The sequence below is a fragment of the Ipomoea nil genome, unplaced genomic scaffold, assembly GCF_001879475.1.
Source record: "Ipomoea nil cultivar Tokyo-kokei standard unplaced genomic scaffold, Asagao_1.1 scaffold2036, whole genome shotgun sequence".
Lineage (NCBI taxonomy): Eukaryota > Viridiplantae > Streptophyta > Magnoliopsida > Solanales > Convolvulaceae > Ipomoea > Ipomoea nil.
This window is the reverse complement of record NW_017618464.1, coordinates 5,389,300-5,411,405: the sequence shown is the minus strand read 5'-3', so window position 1 is coordinate 5,411,405 and position 22,106 is coordinate 5,389,300. Positions and strand designations below refer to the sequence as shown.

The 22,106-nt window shown below is 29.7% G+C and overlaps 2 protein-coding genes across 3 annotated transcripts; one reads left to right on the top strand and one right to left on the bottom strand.

The window, feature by feature from the left end:
* Positions 1–5,924: 5,924 nt before the first annotated feature.
* LOC109148100 (caffeoylshikimate esterase-like) lies at positions 5,925–9,899 on the top strand. The gene is made up of 8 exons (XM_019295878.1): positions 5,925–6,000; positions 6,100–6,138; positions 6,301–6,427; positions 6,924–7,070; positions 7,237–7,367; positions 8,706–8,843; positions 9,178–9,276; positions 9,470–9,899. Exons 2-8 carry the CDS (start codon positions 6,103–6,105, stop codon positions 9,773–9,775), a joined length of 984 nt encoding a protein of 327 aa, XP_019151423.1. The 5' UTR covers positions 5,925–6,000; positions 6,100–6,102; the 3' UTR covers positions 9,776–9,899.
* Positions 9,900–10,099: 200 nt separating this feature from the next.
* Positions 10,100–14,728, bottom strand: LOC109148098 (metal tolerance protein 5-like). Of its 2 annotated transcripts, none has more exons than XM_019295876.1 (6): positions 14,291–14,728; positions 12,185–12,294; positions 11,845–12,090; positions 11,220–11,300; positions 10,739–10,972; positions 10,100–10,613 (listed from the first exon to the last, which is right to left on the bottom strand). In XM_019295876.1, exons 1-6 carry the CDS (start codon positions 14,469–14,471, stop codon positions 10,266–10,268), a joined length of 1,200 nt encoding a protein of 399 aa, XP_019151421.1. In that variant the 5' UTR covers positions 14,472–14,728; the 3' UTR covers positions 10,100–10,265. The 2 variants fall into 2 exon arrangements, with proteins under 2 accessions (XP_019151421.1, XP_019151422.1); XM_019295877.1 differs by lacking the exon at positions 14,291–14,728 and adding an exon at positions 12,646–12,804.
* Positions 14,729–22,106: the final 7,378 nt, after the last annotated feature.

Below are 22,106 nucleotides of genomic sequence, written 5' to 3'. Positions count from 1 at the left end.
AAACATTATGGTAATATAATTATGGAAATTATATATTATTGTAGTCCTTTTAATTGTTGATGGTAATAGAAAATACTAGAACAATATAGACTAGAAGAATATTCCATACAATTGGCCTCTAACATTCCTTTTTAAATGTAGGAAAATATAGAAAATATTTAATTATGGTTAGATTAATATTCTACCTCACTGTGATAATAGCATAATATTATTATGGTTAGAAATCAATCTATTTATTCAGAGGGCTTAGATGCCTGAATGGATGTGTTGCGGTTGCCAAAATCACGGACGATGTAAGGGAGCAGTGCCATGGCGGAGAAAGCGTACGCGGAGGAGGCGAGCCAATAGGCAGAGCCAAGTTTTGGCATTTCCGGCGGAGTAACACTGCGGAAGCAATCTTGACGTTGTCGGTGCGGAAGGTTTTGGGTTTTTTTTTTTTAATTTTTTTTTTCTGCAAATCTAAAGTTGGCATTGCTTTGGATCAAATTAGTAGTTATTTTTATGGCGTTAGTGGAAGAAGATTCAGTGATAGATGACTGCAGCAGTTCACGCCAGAGGGCAGTGGTTGAAGTTTGTAGGGATGACAACTCAATGAGAGTGCGGATCATAAATATATGTGTATTAGTTTTTTTTTTTCATATCTATATTCACTACCATTTTTAAGATTCATATTTATATTTATATTCATATTAATACTGTATTTTCTTTCCTGCATAATTTTAGGCTTAGTTTGTTGATGTATTAATAACACTGTTCAATCTCTCTGAATAAAGATTATTCCTTTGTTGTGTAGTACCATAGAGAATTACTACGCTATTTGATCCATTTTGAAGGCGAAAAAAGGTATTTATCTTTTATCCTAGAATCTAATTTTATGTTGTTTTTTAACTTTATTTTTTGTTTGGATGTTTGTCTCTATCTCTTTTGTCAACCTTGAAGGGTTTCAACCATGACCGCCAATCATTGTAGATGTAAACTTGCAGGATGACTTTTTTCAAATTTAGAGGTGATAGTAATTCCTTGGACAACTTTGATTGTATTACAGAATCTTGACTTGGTGGATACAAAAATCAATAATGCAAAATGAAGAATCTGGATGTTTTTAATTATTTTTTTTATTTTAATACTTTCTATTAAAAGTTTATTATTTTAGTTAATTACACATTTTAAATATCAAATCGAAATAGGGTAGTTACTCATTTTAAATATTGTAGTTAATTGAATTTAAATCTCCTCTACAATATACCTAAATTGAATATATTTCATATGTATATGATTTAAATTTGTTTTGCATTGGTAGTTAATTACTATACAATCATGTAAATGAAAATCAAAAGTTTCATATTTAGTTCTTATTAATATACATGCAATTGCATATATTGAAAAAGTAATATATAAATTTAATAAAGTATATTGTATTGGTAGTTTTATTAAAAAAAATGTAATATTTCACAACTATTTCAGGTAAACACTATAGCAAGTTGTTTGTATATTATATTTATTAATTACTTTATTTTTATTTTGTGAAAATATTTCATGAATAAAAATTGAATTGTAGATGCATCATATCCAATTCTTTATCATAATATTCTTTTTAATTTTATTGTGATGAAGATTGTATTTATGAGTTTAGACATGGGATGAATTAACAACTATCATATTCTTTTTAATTTTATTGTGATGAAGATTATACAGATGAGTCGTGAGTTTAGACATTGGACAAATTAACATGGATGTTAGTAAAGGATGTGGCAACACCTAACTTGCGCAATTAATATATACATACATTAATTAGTCTTGGTGTAATCGGAATTACTGATAAATGAGAATATATATTTTCTTTTGTAGTTTAACTACTAATGTAGTTTACTAAGATGTTTGTAATAATTTTTTATTTTAATACGGTGTATTACAAGTTTATTATTTTAGCTAATTATTCATTTTAAATATCAAATCTTATTTAATTGATAGTATGTTTTTGAAAATCAATAAAATAATAGTATGTGTTTTTTCAATTGTAATATCTCAATGTTTCCTATATAGTTATTACATAACAAAACTTTAAAATGCATAAAGGTTACATATCGTATTTACACATGAAACTTATTTACACTAATAGTTGATAGTATTATAAAATCACTTCAACATAGAAATATTAAAAAAATTGTTATTAATAATTAACTAATTAATATGTATTAAAAAAAATCATTGACTGAGAATAAAAATGGTATAAAAAGTAGATCAAATTTAAAAGTAAATGATAATTAATACTTGATTAAAAATGGCACAGAATATATTACTGGAAATAATATATATATATATATATATATATATATATATATATATATATATATATATATAAAAGTTATTAATAATTAACTAATTAATATGTATTAAAAAAATCATTGATTGAGAATAAAAATGGCATGCAAATTATACCAATTGAAAAAGGAAACGATAATTAATATTTGATTAAAAATGACATTGAATATATAAATTCTGAATATATATCGGTAATTATATTAATAATTATAATATAAATTAATTGATATGTAATAAAAAAATATTTGACTGAGAATAAAAATGACATGAAAATTAGACCAATTGAAAAATGAAATGATTATTAATACTTGATTAAATATTAAAAATGATCTCAAATTGACTCAAATGAAAAAGAAAATGGTCAGACCGTCCAAACAATAATATAACTAAACTGGAAAAAGAATTTGTTAATTGGGAAAATACTTGACTGAGATTGAAGATAGCACGAAATGTATAAATTGTGGTATAATATTTTAAGAAAAAAGAATCCTCATATTAACCATGTCAAAAAGGAAATGGATTAACTATAGTATATGTAAATTCGAAAAACTATATGTTATTAAAAACTTATTGGAAATATTAAAAAATTATTATTATTAATTAACTAATTAATAGTATTAAAAAAATTATTGTCTGAGAATAAAAAATGACATGCATATTAGGCCAATTGAAAAAAAAAATGATAATTAATACTTGATTAAAAATGACATGGAACCCTTCTAAATATATAACGACAATTATATTAATAATTATAGTATAAATTAATTGATATGTATTAAAAAAAAATTTGATTGAGAATACAAATGACATGAAAATTAGGCTAATTAAAAAAGAAAATGATTATTAATACTTTCTCAACCTAATGAAGCACATAGAGTCAACAACGCATCCACTAAGAAAATTAGCCTAATTGTGTGCTACATTAGGCTAATAAGAATATTAATTAATTCGAAAAAAAAAAAAGTAATAAAGAGATAAAAGGTAAAATAAAAAATAAAAAATCATCAATTTCACTGTATAGATCTATATAGTGAAATTGATGATTTTTTTTACCTTTTATCTTCAAATTGAGCAAAATCAAATTTCAAATCGAAGCAGGTCAAGACGCGAACTTTAATTTAAAAAAATTAAACATATACATTTTTTTTTTGAAAGCAACATATACATTTAGAAATGGTAAATGATTATTAATAATTGACTCTGTGTGCTTCAGGTGTGGCGGGGTCTTCCCGTGCAGGGGTGTGGCATAGTTTCAGAATACACCAACAGTGTTAACAAAAGGCACCAACAGTGTAAGGGAAACACACAATAATGAAATAAAAAAATACACCAAAAAAATACACTATATAACTCACAATCCCTAATGGTGTAGTTTCAAATACTGTATGGTGCTTTTACTCACACCTAATGGTGTGTTTTTTGGTGATGCGAACCTAATTTCTGTGTGTTTTGTGGTGCATTTCCTAACATTGATGTTGTATATTTTCGTTACTATTTGTGAAGCTGCACTGCCGCACGGGAAGACCCCGCCGCACCTGAACTCGACTACACACACACGTAGAGTTAGTATTTTAATTTTTAAAACTATGACTTATATTTTAAATTTTTTATTATTAAAATTTTGAATTATTTAACATTTTGACTAGGAATTGACGGAGAATGGAGAATCCCCGTCCCCACCTAATTCTTCGCGGAGACGAATATTTTCAATTCCCCACCGGGAACGGGGGCGGGATGGGAAGGGGAACGGGGTCGCAGGGACGGGGATGAGGAGTATACTCCCCGCCCGCGTCGCCCCGTTGCCATCCCAAAATATGTACTTAAAATGGAAAATGGTTACCAAATTCTAAGAATAAGTAACCATAATAATTGTGAGAATAATGGAAACAAATTTTGCGTAATAAATGGGAAAACTCTTTTGAAATTTTGCATAATTTTATAAGAAAATAATAATTTATTAATTATTATTTACACCAATCTATACTATAAATAAACAACAAATTATCCTCTTCAAATTTTCCGCCTAAACTAATAAAGAATATTAATTAATTCGTAAAAAAATTAATAAAGCTTAATCGGTAACAAAATTTTATATGGAAATTAACTAATATATCTAATGAATTGTTACCCCAAATTAAAGTCAATATGTACTTGAAAATGAAAAATAGTTAACAAATTATGTGAATAATTAAACCATTGTAATTGTGAGAAGTATAGAATGCTAGAAGAGTCGCACCTAGAAGGACAAGCGATCATCTCACCGACTTTAGATGGTGTTGATCAAATTAATCAGTATATGTGTGACATGAACACTGCAAAAGGTCGAATGTATTTAAACTGTGACTCTTTGTGTAAGGCAGAATCATATAGATGGTGATAATCTCTCACAAGTACACACTCCTGAATTTTTAAATAGATTGAGATTGTCTGGACTTCCTAATCATTCATTGGCAATAAAGGTTGGTGCACCTATTATGTTACTGCGAAACATAGACCACTCTCTTGGTCTTTACAACGGTACACGCCTCATCGTTGCAAGATTGGCGGATCATATTGTCGAAGCAAGAATAGTTAATGGAACGCAGCAAGGAAACAAAGTTCTTATACAACGAATGTCTCTCACCCCTTCTGATACGAGATTGCCGTTCAAGTTCCAGCGTAAACAATTCCCGTTGATGCTAGCATATGCAATGACTATCAACAAAAGTCAGGGTCAAACACTAACTCACGTTGGCTTATTGTTGAAAAAATCAGTCTTTAATCATGGTCAATTGTACGTGGCTTTTTCCCGAGTCACTCATCCTTATGGCCTAAAGGTTTTAGCTCTAGACGATGATGGACAAACTTCTGTTACTACTACGTACTAATGTCGTCTACAAAGAGGTTTTCAACAATGTCTAATTCAAAACAGTTATATTATGTATTCTTCTTGCAAAAATATAACAAAATTGTTACATATTACGTATATATTCCGTTACAAAAATTTCTATAGCTAAATTACTACACATAAAGATAATGAGACCAATTAATTCAATTTTGAAACATTCATACAAACCTTAATTTAACGTTAAAATTTACACTATCGAATATGAAGCAAATTACAATTCATATATTATAACGAATACATTCCGTGCATCGCACTATATAATATTTGATGTTCTAATTTAAATAATTATATATCGATCCAAATATTCTTAATATATTACAACAAATCTATTTCGTGCATCGCACGGGCGCAAATACTAGTAATTAATAATAATGCACACAACCTACCAAAAAAAAAAAAAAAAAGCTGATTATCAATTGATTTAATTGTTTACTTTTTGGGTGACGAGAGATTTAATTGTTTACTTTATATCTAGATAATGCTAAATAATGTATATCTTTTACATACAAATGATGAAATCATGAAGCCGCGTGAGGTTGAGCTCTAAGAAATTTCAACTCTTCTATCTATAAGAACCCCTTCTTCCCCCAGTATTCTTCAAATAATCAAATCCCCCATATAGTAGTATATCATTCTCTCTCTCATCATACATATCAAATTATTTATATATATATTCGCTTGATCCGATCTGTTTCCATATACTAATCATCACGTTTCTGTACTTTTTTCTTTCTTTACACTCCGTCGCCTCTCTTTCCGATCCTTCCAAGTTTTTCTGCGCTCTTTTAACGGTACAGTGCACGCTCTTTCAATTTCCTCATTAAACTCTGCTTCTTCTTTTTGTTCTTCAATTTACTCTGTTTTTCTATCTTCGATTCTGCTTTCAACAGGCCATGGAGGATCAAAACTGCAGCGTCATATATGAAGAGGTAAAACTCTCACTCTTTCAGTTGTTCTGAAGCTATATATATATATATATATATATATATATATATATATATATATATATATATATATATATATGTATATATAATCAGCTATATATGCATGATCAATTGAAAAAAAAAAATAAATTGTTTAAGTTAAATCAGGAATTCGTGTTGAACTCGCGAGGAATGAAGCTTTTTACGTGCAGATGGCTGCCGGTGCAGTCGCAACCGAAAGCTTTGATATTCCTCTGCCATGGTTACGCCATGGAATGCGCTGTTTCTATGAAAGGTTTGTTATTCTATATCGTATTGATGTACCTTCAAGCGCTACGGAATTAAGTTTAGTTAATGCAGTTCTGTTTTTTTCGCCATAGTTCATACAGTCTGGAATCGGGGTTTTGAACTATAAAAAAATCATAATAATATTTTGTGAAGTTGGCTTAGGAGTTAGGGCTTATGAGGGGATTTTGTTTCAGTTCTGAACTCAATTAGAATTATCAGGCCACCTCTTAGTAGAAACATTTAAATTATAATTTAGTATCTGTTCATAATTACTTTCACAATTAGAGTTGTGAATCAAACCCACGACCTTTCATTTGGAGAGTCACTTCGTGTCACTAGACCATAAGGTTTCGAATTAAAGTTTTGGTTTGAATTGAAGCGGGGTATATTTATATGAATGGTAGAAGTTTTTATTTTTTATTATTATTTTTTTTAATGTATATACCAGTTGAAAATGATTGTAGTGTTGTGGTTAATTAATTTGGTGTGTCCAATATACATAGGTGCTGCTATGAGGCTTGTGAAAGCAGGGTATGCAGTTTATGGTATGGACTATGAAGGGCATGGAAGGTCAGCTGGTCTGCTGGGTTATGTTCCCAGCTTTGATGATGTTGTGTCTGATTGCTGTGATCATTACTCCAAAATTTGTGGTAATTAATGACATAAAACCAACAAGAAATTTAGTTTTTGACTTAAATATTATGGAGGGGTGGGCAGGGCATGTTGTTGTACTGGATTGACTGCTAATTTTGTGGGATTTGTTGTTGATAATTTTGAGGATATATATGAGTTTGACTTTGACTATGGTGAATGCAGAGATGCCAGAAAATAAGAAGAAGATGAGGATCTTGCTGGGAGAATCCATGGGAGGAGCTATGGCTCTTCTTCTTCACAGAAGGAAGCCTGATTTCTGGGATGGTGCTGTACTAGTTGCTCCAATGTGTAAGGTTTGTTCTTTTCTCTAACATCAATTCTCTTGTGTCCGTCTTGAAAACTGATACTGGTACTAAATATATATTCAGTGACGTTAATTATTAAACTAATAACGTGAAATTTTAAACATATGATCGAGTTAAATCAAACAGAAAAAAAATTATTTGTGATAAAAAAAAATTATTTTGATTTTTTAAAAAATAAAATTTTAAAAAATATTGGCATAATTATTTCATTGGTGAAATATAAAACAAATGATACTCCGTATTAGAAAAGGTAAAAGATAGCTGTTTTGAATGGACATATTTATTATTAAATTTTATTACAAATGAAAGTTGGTTCCAAACCTAAACACTGTATGATTGAGAGCAAGTTTGGTTTGTAGAGGTTGGAATAGAACTGACATGTTGTGATTAATAATTAATTAATAATTATTTATCACGAAAATAAGGTTTTGTTAGGATTAGATGACATCTACACTACTGGTTTTAATTGACTTTTTAAAAGAAGTTTAGGAAGAATGACTTTTTAAAAGATCATGTTAAGTATCATTTAATTAATTTAAAAAAAGTCATTAAACAACATGACTTAATAATAAGTATGTATAATGTTACATATTTATTTATTATTTGTGAATTAATTAATTATATTATATGTTAACAGATCTATGAAATATTAAAATTACGTCATTCAATATATAAATAAGTATAATGTTACACACACACACACACATATATATATATATATATATATATATATATATATATTGATACAAAAACTTTAATACATGTAGCATTACCAACACTTGTAACATACCCAAACATCCAAGTCCAAATGATTAGTTAATTTATATGCTTTTCTCTATTTATTAAAAAATAAAGTAATGAAAAGATTGGATGTTGGCTTGCTTTAAAATGGATGTCCGAGTGAGGGGAGCATGATTCTTATATCATAAAATTGTGAGTTTGATTTTTGCAAATATTATTTACATCGTGTTGTTGCACATGATATTTCTGGTGCAGTTTACCTTTCCCTCTCATGAGGGCCATTACACTAGAGTAATATTTACCGAATGAACATTTTTTATAATGAATGCAAGTTTCCCTTGTCACCAAAAAAAAATAGGCATTACTTTTTTTTTTTTTTTACAATAATTTCTAATGAGAGCCCTACAATTTTGTCAAAGTTATTCTAGAAGTTGTTGCACTTGCTCTTCACTCTTGTTACATTATTGAGAGTGTAAATATTAATTTTATCTTTAATTAATAATATCATTATTATTTTATCTCAACACTTATGCAAAAGAGTACAACACTTATTATAATGTTTTATTGTGGTTTTTGCATTTGCAGATTGCGGATGATATGAGGCCAAATCGAATTGTGATTAGTGTGTTAACCCAACTCTGCAAAGTCATTCCCACTTGGAAAATCATTCCAACTCAAGATATTGTTGATGTCGCTTTTAGAGATCCTGAAATTAGAAAAGAGGTAAATTTGCTCAGTTTTGATTTTTTCAAATTTTATGATAAAAATCTTCATATGTGACCAAAAATAAATGTCGTGTATAAATCAATAAAGGTTCATATTTTTGTTTGCCTTTCCGAGCTTTCCCTATCGGGATATAGTCCAAGGTCGTAGGAAATGGACTTATTGGACTAGACTTAAGCAATAAAATAGATTTTTGTCGTTTTTAAATCTTTTTTTTTTTTTTTTGAAACGTGTCGTTTTTAAATCTTGTACCATTTGATTTGATAATTAATAACTGTTTGGTCATTTTGTTTTGTTTTTTGATTTTTTTTTCCCAAAATCCAAATATATGCAGATCAGGGCGAACCCATACTGCTACAAGGGCCGTCCCCGCTTGCAAACCGGGAATCAACTCCTGACTGTTAGCTTGGACTTGGAGCAAAAGCTCAATGAGGTTATTTAACACAATCTTTATTCTTAAATTTATTCGTGAATGATAAATTAAAATTATAGTCCGTATTTCTTTGAAATCGAAATAAAAATATGAATTTAACTTTAAAAATGTTAAAATTATATAAACTCGTTATGGAATCAGATTTGAGCTAACGCCTAACTAACGGCGTTGGGGTTTGGGGATTTAACGACAGGTGACGTTTCCGTTCCTAGTAGCACACGGAGAAGCAGACGTAGTAACGGATCCCGCGGTGAGCAAACTCCTGCACCAAACAGCTTCAAGCAAAGACAAGACCCTCAAGATGTATCCAGGAATGTGGCATTCCCTCACCTACGGCGAGTTGCCTGAGAATCTTGACGTCGTGTTTTCCGACATCGTCAGTTGGCTTGATGAAAAGGTTGCCATGGGCGGTTCCAGGCTGGAGAGACAGCAAAAACAGGCTAATGATAATCTGTTCAAATACGCAGCTGGCCTGGAAGCAAAAAATATAGTTTTATAATTAATTTTTATATTTTGTCACTCACAAGTTAATTAATGTTTAAATGAAGAAAAATAGCTAGTATAAATACCTGTCCATTTATTCATCATATATTCATATGGCAACTTGAAAACAGTGTATTTACTACATCAAAATGACCAATGAACAAAGAGTAAAGAGCTGTCTCAGGTTCTCATGTCCTATTTCCTATTTTTATCAAATGAAGCAGTAATCTGCTATATCAGAAAGAAGAATTTTGTACTGCTCACATACTGGAAAATTGCCATAAACAAGAAACAAAAAGGGGAAAAAGAGTATAAAATAAAACACTAGTGAAAATGTCTATAGGTTGGGAAGACTTGGCAAATTGGTTTCTATTTAAACCATTTACCACATCAATCACATGTTATTTCCAGTTTCAGAGCTCAGAGGATACTTTACACCATTAATGAAGGACGCCAAATATAAATCAATCTTATTTTTTGTCCAAGTAACTCCAAGCATTTCTTGACTAAAGATGTGCTTGTGTATGCTCGGGTTTGTGGCTGAACTCATAATCGAGATGGACGAAGGCGCGCTCAATATCAGGCAACAGTTCCAGTTTCTCTTGTAAAGACTCTCCGATGTCGTGGGCCTCTTGCAGGGGCATTTTTGCAGGCAAGACGATGTCAACTTCGACGAAGTAGTGTGAACCGAAGGTGTAAGCCCTGACAGTGTCTATGTGCCTTATGGCTTTGTGATGATTCCAACATAGGTATGTCACTTTTTGTAAGTATTCCGGGGTAGCTGACTGGCCAACGAGGGAGTTCACATTCTCCAGCACTGTCAGCAACCACGTTCGGATGGTGTATATGGCGAGCTGCATGACACAAAAAAGTGCTGAAAAGGGGGAGTATGCGTGCTGGGTTGGGAAGCAGGGCCGGGGTGGTGATATGATCGAGTTTATGGGATGCGATAGAAAGTAGATAATGCACCATTACTTACAATGATAGCTCCAACAGGATCCATCCAGCCAGTGACGTAGTTAGCAAGCAATGCAGCAATAAGACCTATGACGTTGGTGATAACGTCAAAGAAGTGGTCTTGAGCATACGCTTTGACAATCTCGTTGGTGAAGGATCGACAATAGATCACCAAAACTAGTTTCACCAGAGTTACAAAAACCATAATGCCAACTACCCATAGCTCCTGTTCCTTTGTAAGGTTAAAATCCATCTCCTGTAAAAAGGTAATGTTTCAATCAACCAAAACACCACATCAGACCAGAGACTTCTCCCCTCATTGTATACCTCCACTGAGTTCCATAACCACTATAAAAAAACTTAAAAACAGATATCAAAACATTTTAGGAATCAATACCATTCTTTGATATTAGGAATCAAGTTCAAAGCCCAGCAACCAAACAAGGAAAGTTCACAATCATGTATTGAACAGGAGCTCTGCATGCTTAAGAAGAATCACTTACATTAGATAACAGCGTGCGAAGAGATTCCAAAATTATCTGTAATCCTAAAGTCGCCATAACAGATGCAAAAACAAGGATTCCCTGCATATATCAACATTGCAATGTTAAAAACAGAAACATCCAATGAGAATAAACCCACTTGAGGTAGTAGGGGATTTAAAAAAGTGTAGAAGTTTCCTTGTTCTGACCATACTTCCAAGGGAAGAACCATGAATAATATCAACAAAAATAAAAGCCAGAAATCTCAGACATTCCAGGGAAGTGACTCGCACTCTCAAATAACTACTCATATATCCATAAAGCTATATATAAATTTTACCACTTATTTTAAGGAAAAACCAAAGTGAAGGTCCAGCATGTTTCAAATATTTCTGAAAATATGAAACTAGGAGAAGGTGCATAAGTTGATTGAATTTCCTCTCCGTTACCATGCCAGAAAAGCTAAAGTTTCTAATCTGAAAACCAAGCTGCATTTAATGATCAAATTTTGAATATAACTTTAGACTCTACAAAATAAGATAAGCAAAAAACAGCATAGGTGTAATGAAATATAACTAGCAGACTACAGTGATGTACTCCATATTTTTTTATTGGAAGATCAAAGAGAAGCAGCAGAGGAACTTACCAAAGGCTGCATACGGTTCTTTCCAATAGGATATTTATATGGATTTCTTTTCTTCATGGAGAAGGCCGTAAACCACAATATAAAACCAGACAGAAGATCTAGAAGTGAGTCTAATGTTGATGCAATGATTGCCAGTGAACCACTACGAATAGATGCATAAATCTTAGCAGCAAACAGAATCATGTTTGCAACATTTGATATCATGATTGCAGCTGTTTCACTTTTGGCTAATTTTTCTCTTTCTTCCTGCAATGGAACCATTAGTATCATCCAAGGTTCTAACTCATTATGGTCTGTGTAAATCATGATCCATGCTTAATAGATATTCAACACCACTGACCTTTGACATTCCTGGCAGAGAACCATGATCTGTTAAGGCATCCATTTCATTAAATCCCTCAAGCATTTCTACTTGTTGTTGATAATATTCTGCCACGTTATCTTCTTCTTCTGTAATCATCATATAGAGCAATTAAATATAAAAAAGTAACTTCAAGGGTTCAAAAAGATAAACTCATGAATACAATTGAAATAACTCCTCTACCTGTTCCATTATGGCAACCTATTATTACAAAGACATGGCCAGCACAATAAATCAAAGAAAGGATTTCAAGTACACATGTGTCTAAAGGATTACATCAAATCAAATCCTACAGTATTTTAAGCAAAAACCTCAACCTAAGCACCCGTGTGCCAATTTAATTGTTCAATAACCTGATATCAAATTCTGGAATTAAACCTGTATGGCCTAGTGGAGCATAAACACCAGAGTACCTTAAAAGACTTGTAACTATAACTTACCAATAGGTGAATCCATTAGGAATGATTTCACAGCACTTTGCCGGTGAGACAATCACTGGAAAAATCTATGTATGAAAGTGCAAAACAAAATTTCTACCATGCACCAGGAGAAATAACTCCTATTTCCTTCTACAAAAATTTAGGTATAGAGTTTATATCTCAATAGAATACATTGCATATATATGTATAAGCATATGCAACCACAAATGTCAACTCAAGGCAATTAACCACAAATCAAGCATATTCCATTTAGAAAACAGAAAGGTTAAAGAGAAATTCCTTAATATATACCAAATTAATGCAAATCCACACATGAAGCATCTTGTTCTTCTGAAGTTGGACCCACAAACCAACAGATAATAGTTTTTAAGCTGGATACTTTACACTGTTTGAGACAATGTTCAAAGGGAAGGGTTGAGAATGCTTCCATTAGTTCATCTGAAAGCAATAACTCACTGGGGTTCAATTAATTCAATTTTCCTGAGGCAATATGCATAAGGGAAAATTTGAGAATGCTTCCATTGATACTTTAAGCTGGATAGTGGATACTATACACTTTTTGAGACTCGGAATTTATTAAGGAAAGGAAATAAGGCTTCAAGAAAGATGAATTCATTCAATGTTCCTGAGGCAGTATGCAAAGGGAAATTTTGAGAATGCTTCCATTGATACTTTAAGCTGGGTAGCTTTACACTTTTTGAGACTTGGAATTTATTAAGGAAAGGAAATAAGAATTCAAGAAAGATGAATTCCCCATCTAGTTTGAGCATTTTGGGGAAAACTGAAAGAAGAAATGTATAAATCCCATCTAGTTTGAACATTTTGGGGAAAATTGAAAGACAAACATATAACTTTGAAAAAAAAAAAAGATTATAGAAACTTTTTCTTGTTTGAGCTAATATAACCTTAACATGAATGCCATAATGTTAACATCAGAAGCTCGAATAAATACTAAAAACATTAAAAGAACATCTAAACACTTCAGCCATTTAGCTAGCCTATATGGCCTGGCTCCCTTTTAATATTCTAAATCTTTTACCAAATACACATTCAAGTAAGGATTCAGAATCACACTTCAAATTCTTTTATACGGAGTAGTATTTATACCACTAAATCAAGCCAATGACACTCCAGAGTTCAATTATTTTCCTCTCTAGAGGATGAGAAGGAATATATATGCAGAACTGTATATGAGAAGATGGAAACATTATTTATATGCCTATAAGGTATCACTTCATTGTCATAACACTTCATTGTCATAAGATTTCCAAATTCTGTCTAGACAATACACTATCAATCACACTCAACAAAGACAGAACTGATAGCATATGCAACAATAAATTCTGTAATGTTACAAGCATTCTTAATAAATCAACTAGGCAACAAATTTCCCTTCACAAGTTCACTTTTGATCTTAACTATATTGCTCCGTATTAAGTATGAAAGAGAAAGTAAACCTTAAAAGTTAAAACCACACGTTTTCACTGGATTACTTGAACTAGAAAATTGATATTTTAAGCCATTGAAAGGCAAAAGATGTTTTCTATAAACGTAACCAATTCGATATTCAAACGATCGGAAAACAAAACACATCATGTATATCAACGCAACGAGCTATGAAGCATATGACAGTTGAGAAAATTACTTAAAACACCGAGGCAGCTATGAATGCCGCGACAAGGCTTCTCCTTCTGCTCCGACGAGAGCTGGAAGCCGTCGAAGTTCAAGCGCCAAGACCGGTCGGCGGCGGTGTTGGTGTCCGACAAGAGGAGTTGCTCCTCGGAGGCGCCGTGATCGTCGAAGTCGATACTTACCGCCTCCACCATTTCAAAATCCCGGCTGAACACCACTACGACAAGTTGAAATTGTAGTCAGTGTGACGACGGAGCATGGGGGAGAGGAACGGGAGAATGGTAGGCAGCGTAAATCTATGTAGAATTGAGGGGCGTTGCAGGCAGAATCGAATATCGCGGAGGTTGTTGTTGACTTGTTGCAGGATGGCGGAAAGTTCCCGCACTAGTGGAGTATGGAAATGGAATGTAGGAACAGAGTTTACGATTTTTTGGCGAAGGAATTTTCCCCACTCACGTCTCTGGTCTCTCTTCACCGCTATAGTTTACGGTGCCATTATTTATTTATTTACTCCGTATTATATATGACATACATATCTCAACTATTATGTAGTGTGATAATATTTTTTTTTGAGTTATATTTGAACCAGAGAGTTATACTTGACTCGTATTTTTTATAAAACAAGACCCCACCCTAGAGTTAGTGTACCTTCTATCATCTAGATTTTTTCGCCACAGCCTTCTTTAGTCACGATTTGTGAATCACTACGCTAAACTCTGAAATGAAAGGCATAAATTTATTTTTTAATTAAGGGTTGAATTAATCAATTCATGAATATCCACAATGCTAAACTCCGAGATGCATAAATTTGTTTTTTTTTTTTAATTAAGAACAATATTTACAAGTAAACTTATTTACGGTGTCATTATTATTTATTTATTTATTTATTATATTGCATACATATGAACATATCGAAATAACCACAATGTTCTATATTTGAACTAATAAGTTATTTTGACTTTAATATTTTTCGTAAAACAAGGCTCTGCTCCTAGAGTCATCGTAAAAAACGGATCGTTAATCCAGTTGATCATGTTCGCAGAGTGACTCGACGAATGTGATCAACTGGATTAACGATCCGCTTTTTGACGCCAGAGGTTGGGGTGGTGGGGGGGGGGGGTCCCTTCACAATATCATTTTGGAGTGCAAATCTTGGATCAAGAAGAGTTAGAATGTCCAATGATGCCATATTTTGCGTGACCAAAATCAAGTAGCGGATTGACTGTTGAAGAATCATAGTCTTGAGCCCGGTTAAACCCTGCTTAAGTTTTGCCCTTCCCTTTCTATAAAAAAAAAAAAGGTTTTCCTCACATGACCTTCTTCAGTCGTGACTTAAAGTCGGGCGACAAATCACTATGTTAAGTTTCGAGAGACATAAATTTGGTTTTTAATTAATGATTGCGTCAACCAATTCATAAATATCTATTATGTTAAGTTTTGAGAGACATAAATTTGTTTTTTTTTTAATTAATAATTGAGTTAATCAATTTATGAATATCGAAAATCAATGAAATTCAAAAGGGATTTAAAAAAAAAAAACATTTTTATTTGCAAAATAAATTAGGCCAAGTCATTCTTATGATCGAATTGTTTAACGACATGATGTTCACATAAAGTTCGTGCATAAGTGACATAATTGCACAAGTGGGTATAAAGGTGAAAACGGAAATGTATAATAGAGAATAAATTTTATGAATCCACGTCTCTCTTTGTCATGCACTCACCAATGTCATTAGCTAATAATTCAAGATTTCGGGCATATAGTTTGAATTTTGTATCACGTTATCGTATTTTTGAGTATTATCGACTCGATTACAATATAACATTTATTCAATATACTTTTTCCATTTATGGTAATTCAAAGAGTCAATATCTCACTACCGAAGTTCGAACTTGTAGCCTTTCCTCAAATGAGCCACAAAGGTATCACGTTGTCGTATTTAATTTTAATTACACTAGTATTTGCACCCGTGCGATGCACGGAATGGATTTGTTATAATATATTAAGAATATATGAATCGATATATAATTATTTAAATTAGAACATCAAATATTATATAGTGCAATTAAATATATGATTTGGATCGTTTATATATTTTGGTGTTATCATTACTTGAATTTGTGTAAATAATTGCTCAAATTAATAGCTAATGTCTAGATGTACGCATACGGTGCTATAACTTTGAAGATTTTATTTATCATTGTTTAGAATTTTCATAAATTAGGAAAATGTGCTCGTTCTCTAACAACTCAGTTATAGAAATGAATTGGTATCCTTATTCATTTGTATGGAAGATATATTTTTTTTGTCTAGATATATAACAATTTTTTCATTTAAAAAAAAAAACTTAATATCACCGATTATATTTACACATTATTGAAACGTCTTTGTAGACGACATTGGTAGTGACAACACAATCCTATTCATCTTCATCTAGAGCTAACACCTTCAATCCATCAGGACGGATTAATTGGATTAAAATATATAATGGTAGAATATTATTCAATTAGTTATCCTTTTATATTTTCAATCAATTAGTGATATCAGATTCATTTTCAGCCAATTATTTTTTTTTATTTTCAGACAATTAATCAATTAGAATATCAAATGTAGTGATATTTTTACCTAATTTTCATTCCATTTTTAATTAATGATGTAGATATTATTATTGAAATATTTCCGTTTCATTTTTAATTTACCTTTACTATTATTTAAAATATGCATTTACTATTGATAATGTAGAATATTATTATTATTGAAATATTTTTCTCCAATTTTTAATTTTCATTCCATTTTTAATTAAAATGCAATGATATGGTCATTTCTTTTATTTATTTTTTAGTCAATTATGGAGCATTTTTTTTTATTTGCAGTCAATTATTAATATTCATTTCTTTTTCAAATTTTCAGTCAATTAGTAATATTAGATTCATTTTCAGTCAATTATTTTTTTTTTTATTTTCAGTCAATTAGAATATAGATGTATTGATATTTTTTCCTAATTTCCGTCACATTTTAATTTGATGATGTAGAATATTATTAATGAAATATTTTCGTTCCATTTTTAATTTACATTTACTATTTTTAAAAATATGCATTTACTCCTTGATTATGTGAAATATTATTATTGAAATATTTTCTTTCTATTTGTAATATTCCTTTACTTCTAAACAAAAAGGAAACAAAAAAATTTAAAAAAAATAAAAAAATAAAAAAACTTTGGACTTCTTACTACTTGCCCACATTGATGGCAAGCAATTATGTTTGTAAACATTTTCAAGAGCCCCTCTTTCCAAACATTTTCAATGTGAGATTAAAATGATCCAACATCATTCTTCTTATTTTTTTTCTAATTTTAATTTATTTTGTATATCGTTTTGTTTGGATGATGATGATGATGGTGATTATTATTATTATTATTATTATTATTATTATTATTATTATTATTATTAAAAAATTGAGATTGAAAAATTCACCAAAATTTTAACAAATTCGTCATTTTAACAATTTATCTTTAATCAAAACACCAAAAATATTATTTAATAACTTAGTAATTTGCTCTAAAATGCTAAAAACTAAAACAATACATACATTTTGGGTTAATCTTTCCCAACCCACTAATAATAAATAAATAAATAATAATAATAATAATAAATAATGAATAAATAAATAAAAACTAAAATAAGAAGACAAAGCTAAGGTTTCTTAAATAAGAACCTTTTAACTTCTCAATACTTGCAACATTGATGGACAAACAATTATGTTTGTACCTCTTATATAGAGGAACTCAAGAGCTTATCTTTTCAAACATTTTCAATGTGGGATCAAAATAATCCCATATCATTTACAAAGGATGGGGGGAAAACGTACTTGGCAAGGAGGATTTTACTTTTATATATATATATATATATATATATATATATATATATATATATATATATATATATAGATTGTAAGAGGATCATTGCTCTCTCTTTTCAAACATTTTTAATGTGCGATAAAAATGATCCCAGATCACTTACAAAGGGAGCCCATGACTCTTTTGTTTTTTTAATTTTAATTTTATTTTGTATATAGTTTTGTTTTGGACTATTATTATTGTTGTTGTTGTTGTTATTATTATTATTGTTGTTGTTGTTATTCTAATTTGATTGTTTGACAAATTCGTCAAAATTTTAAGAAATCCGACATTTAATATTTAAACAAAAAACCAAAAATATTATTGAATAACTTAGCAATTTGCTCCAAACTGCTAAAAACTAAAACAACTCATATACGTTTTGGGTTAATCTTTCTTAAACCCCCTAATAAATTTAAAAAAAAAAAAAAAAAAACTAAAATAAGAAGTCATTATGATAAGATTTCTTAAATAAAAGCATTTTGACACGGTCTTCAATAGGTTGAGAAAGTGTACATGTAACATCTTCAATAGGTTAAGAAAGTGTACATGTAACAGGGTCAATCGAATAGTTATGATATGGAACTGTGTCCACCTTGCAAGGTGGACACAATTCCATGTTTATAATTACTGAACTATATGTTCATTATCATAAAGTTATATATTCATAATCTTTGAACTTCATATTCATAATTATTGAACTCTATATTTACAATTACAAAACTTTATGTTCATAATTACTACACTATATGTTCAAAATTATGTTCACAACACTATGTTCATAATAGTAGAACTATATACTCATAATTATTAACAATTTTGGAACCGTGTTTATCTTGCAAGATGGATACGGTTCCACAACACAATTTACCGGGTCAATAGTACTAAAAAAAATTAAAAGCCTTTGAACTTCTCATTTGTAAAAAGTCTTTGGACTTCTCAATACTTGCCCACATTGATGGGCAAGCAATTGTATGGTTATATAGAGGAGATCAAGAGCTCCTCTTTCCAAACATTATCAATGTGGGATCAAAATGATCCCACATCATTTACTAAGGGGAGCCACCTTTGTCTTCTTCTTATTTTTTTTTTATTTTAATTTTATTTTGTATATAGTTTTGTTTGGATTATTATTATTATTATTATTATTATTGTTATTATTATTATTACTACTATTATTGTTTTTGTTGTTATTGTTATTATTCTAATTTTATTTTATACTTGAACAATAATATTTTTATTATACTTGAACAATAATATTATCAATTATATTATATTATAGAATATAATACCATATATAATATTACCAATTAATAGATTTCAGTTGAGTTACCATGATTTACATCCTCCCAAATGCTCTGTCAGGTTGGAGTGTGGGGGCCCTTAGGGTTCGGGTTCATCCTTTTGGAAGAATTAATAGATTTTATTTAATTTTCATTTGTCATTTACTTACAAAAAAAGTTTTGAATCTCTATATTCATAATTACATAACTATATGTTCATAATTATAAAACTATATGTTCATAATTATTGAACTATATATTCATAATTATGAACAATTTTGGAATTGTGTCTACCTTGCAAGGTGGACACCATTCCACAGCATAATTTATCGGGTCAATAGTACAAAATAAAAAATAAAAATCTTTGGACTTCTCAATACTTGTCCACATTGATGGGCAAGCAATTATGTTTGCAAAAGGAGCATTGCTCCTCTTATATAGAGGAGTTCAAGAGCTCATTTTCTAAACATTTTCAATGTGGGATCAAATGATCCAACATCATTTATAAAGGGGAGTCCGTGACACCCTTTTGTCTTCTTCTTATTTATTTTAATTTTAATTTTATTTTGTATATCGTTTTGTTTGGATTACTATTATTATATTATATTATAATATTTTTTTTATTTGATTATTGATAAATTTGTCAAAATTTTAACAAATTTGTCATTTTAACTTATATAGTAACTCAATAGTTTGCTTCAAATAGCTAAAAAACTAATACAACACATACATTTTGTGTTAATCTTTCACAACCCCCCTTAATAATAAATAAATAAAAACTAAAATAAGAAGATAAAGAGGCTTTTTAAATAAGAACCTTTTGATATCTCAATACTTGCCCACATTGATGGGCAAGAAATTATGTTTGTAAGGGAATCGTTTCTCCTCTTATATAGAGGAGCTCTCTCTTTTCAAGCATTTTTAAATGTGGGATAAAAATTATTTCAAAATCATTTACAAAGGGGGCCCGTGACTCCCCTTTGTCTTTTTTTTTTTTTTTTTTTTTTTTTTTTTTTTTTTGTTTTTGTTTTTTTTTTGTTTTTAATTTTAATTTTATTTTGTATATAGTTTTGTTTGGATTATTATTGTTGTTGTTGTTGTTGTTATTGTAATTTGATTATTTGGCAAATTCGTCAAAATTTTAAGAAATTCGTTTGTTTAACATTTTATATTTATCAATACATCAATATTATTTAATAACTTAACAATTTGCTCGAAACTGCTAAAAACTAAAACAACTCATATACATTTTTGGTTAATCTTTCCCAAATCCCCTAATAAATTAAAAAAGAATTAAAAAAATTAAGAATCTCTATTAAAATAAGTTTTTTTTTTTTTTTTTTTAAATAAGAGCCATTTGACACGTTGGGTTTTAGGTTGTGGAACCGTGTCCACCTTGCAGTTCTATGTTCATAAATACTGAACTATAAGTTCATTATTATAAAGCTATGTATTCATAATCTTTAAACTTCATATTCATAATTATTAAACTCTATATTCATAATTACAGAACTCTATGTTCATAGTTATTGAATTAAATGTTCATAATTATAAAGATATATATTCATAATTTATGAACTTCATATTCACAATTCACAATTATTGAATCTCTATATTCATAATTAGATAACTATGTGTTCATAATTATGCTCACAACACTCTGTTCATAATTATAGAACTATATGTTCATAATTTTTGAACTATATATTGATTATTATATTCATAGTTATGAACTATTTTTGAACCACGTCTACCTTGCAAGGTGGACAGAGGAGATCAAGAGCTCCTCTTTCCAAACATTTTCAATGTGGGATCAAAATGATCCCACATCATTTACTAAAGGGAGCCACTTTTGTCTTCTTTTTTTTTTTTTTTTTTTTTTTTTTAATTTTAATTTTATTTTGTATATAGTTTTGTTTGGATTATTATTATTATTATTGTTGTTGTTATTTTAATTTTATTTTATACTTGAACAATAACATTTTTATTATACTTGAACAATAATATTATAAATTATATTATATTATAGAATATAATACCATATATAATATTACCAATTAATAGATTTTATTTAATTTCCATTTGACATTTACTTACCAAATAAGTTTTGAATCTCTATATTCATAATTAAATAACTATATATTCATAATTATGCTCACAACACTATGTTCATAATTATAAAATTATATGTTCATAATTGTTGAACTATATATTCATAATTATGAACAATTTTAGAATCGTGTCTACCTTGCAAGGTGAACACAATTCCACAGCATAATTTATCAGGTCAATAGTACAAAAAAAAAAAAAATCTTTGGACCTCTCAATATTTGCCCACATTGATGGGCAAACAATTATGTTTGTAAAAGGTGCATTGCACCTCTTATATATAGGAGCTCAAGAGCTCCTTTTCTAAACATTTTCAATGTGGGATCAAATGATCCAACATCATTTACAAAGGGGAGTCCGTGGCACCCTTGTCTCTTCTTCTTATTTATTTTAGTTTTAATTTTATTTTGTATATCGTTTTTTTTTTTTTTGTTGGATTACTATTATTATTATTATTATATTATATTATATATTATATTATATTATATTATATTATATATTATTATTATTATTATTATTATTATTATTATTATTATTA

Coding starts and splice junctions, on each gene's coding strand:
- LOC109148100 (XM_019295878.1), top strand. CDS start 6,103: ATGGAGGATCAAAACTGCAGCGTCATATATGAAGAG. Junction 6,428..6,923: donor ATGCGCTGTTTCTATGAAAG/GTTTGTTATTCT, acceptor CAATATACATAG/GTGCTGCTATGAGGCTTGTG. Junction 7,368..8,705: donor TAGTTGCTCCAATGTGTAAG/GTTTGTTCTTTT, acceptor TTGCATTTGCAG/ATTGCGGATGATATGAGGCC.
- LOC109148098 (XM_019295876.1), bottom strand. CDS start 14,471: ATGGTGGAGGCGGTAAGTATCGACTTCGACGATCACGGCGCCTCCGAG. Junction 11,301..11,844: donor AGAACCGTATGCAGCCTTTG/GTAAGTTCCTCT, acceptor TGATATATGCAG/GGAATCCTTGTTTTTGCATC. Junction 10,973..11,219: donor TTCGCACGCTGTTATCTAAT/GTAAGTGATTCT, acceptor ACCTTTTTACAG/GAGATGGATTTTAACCTTAC.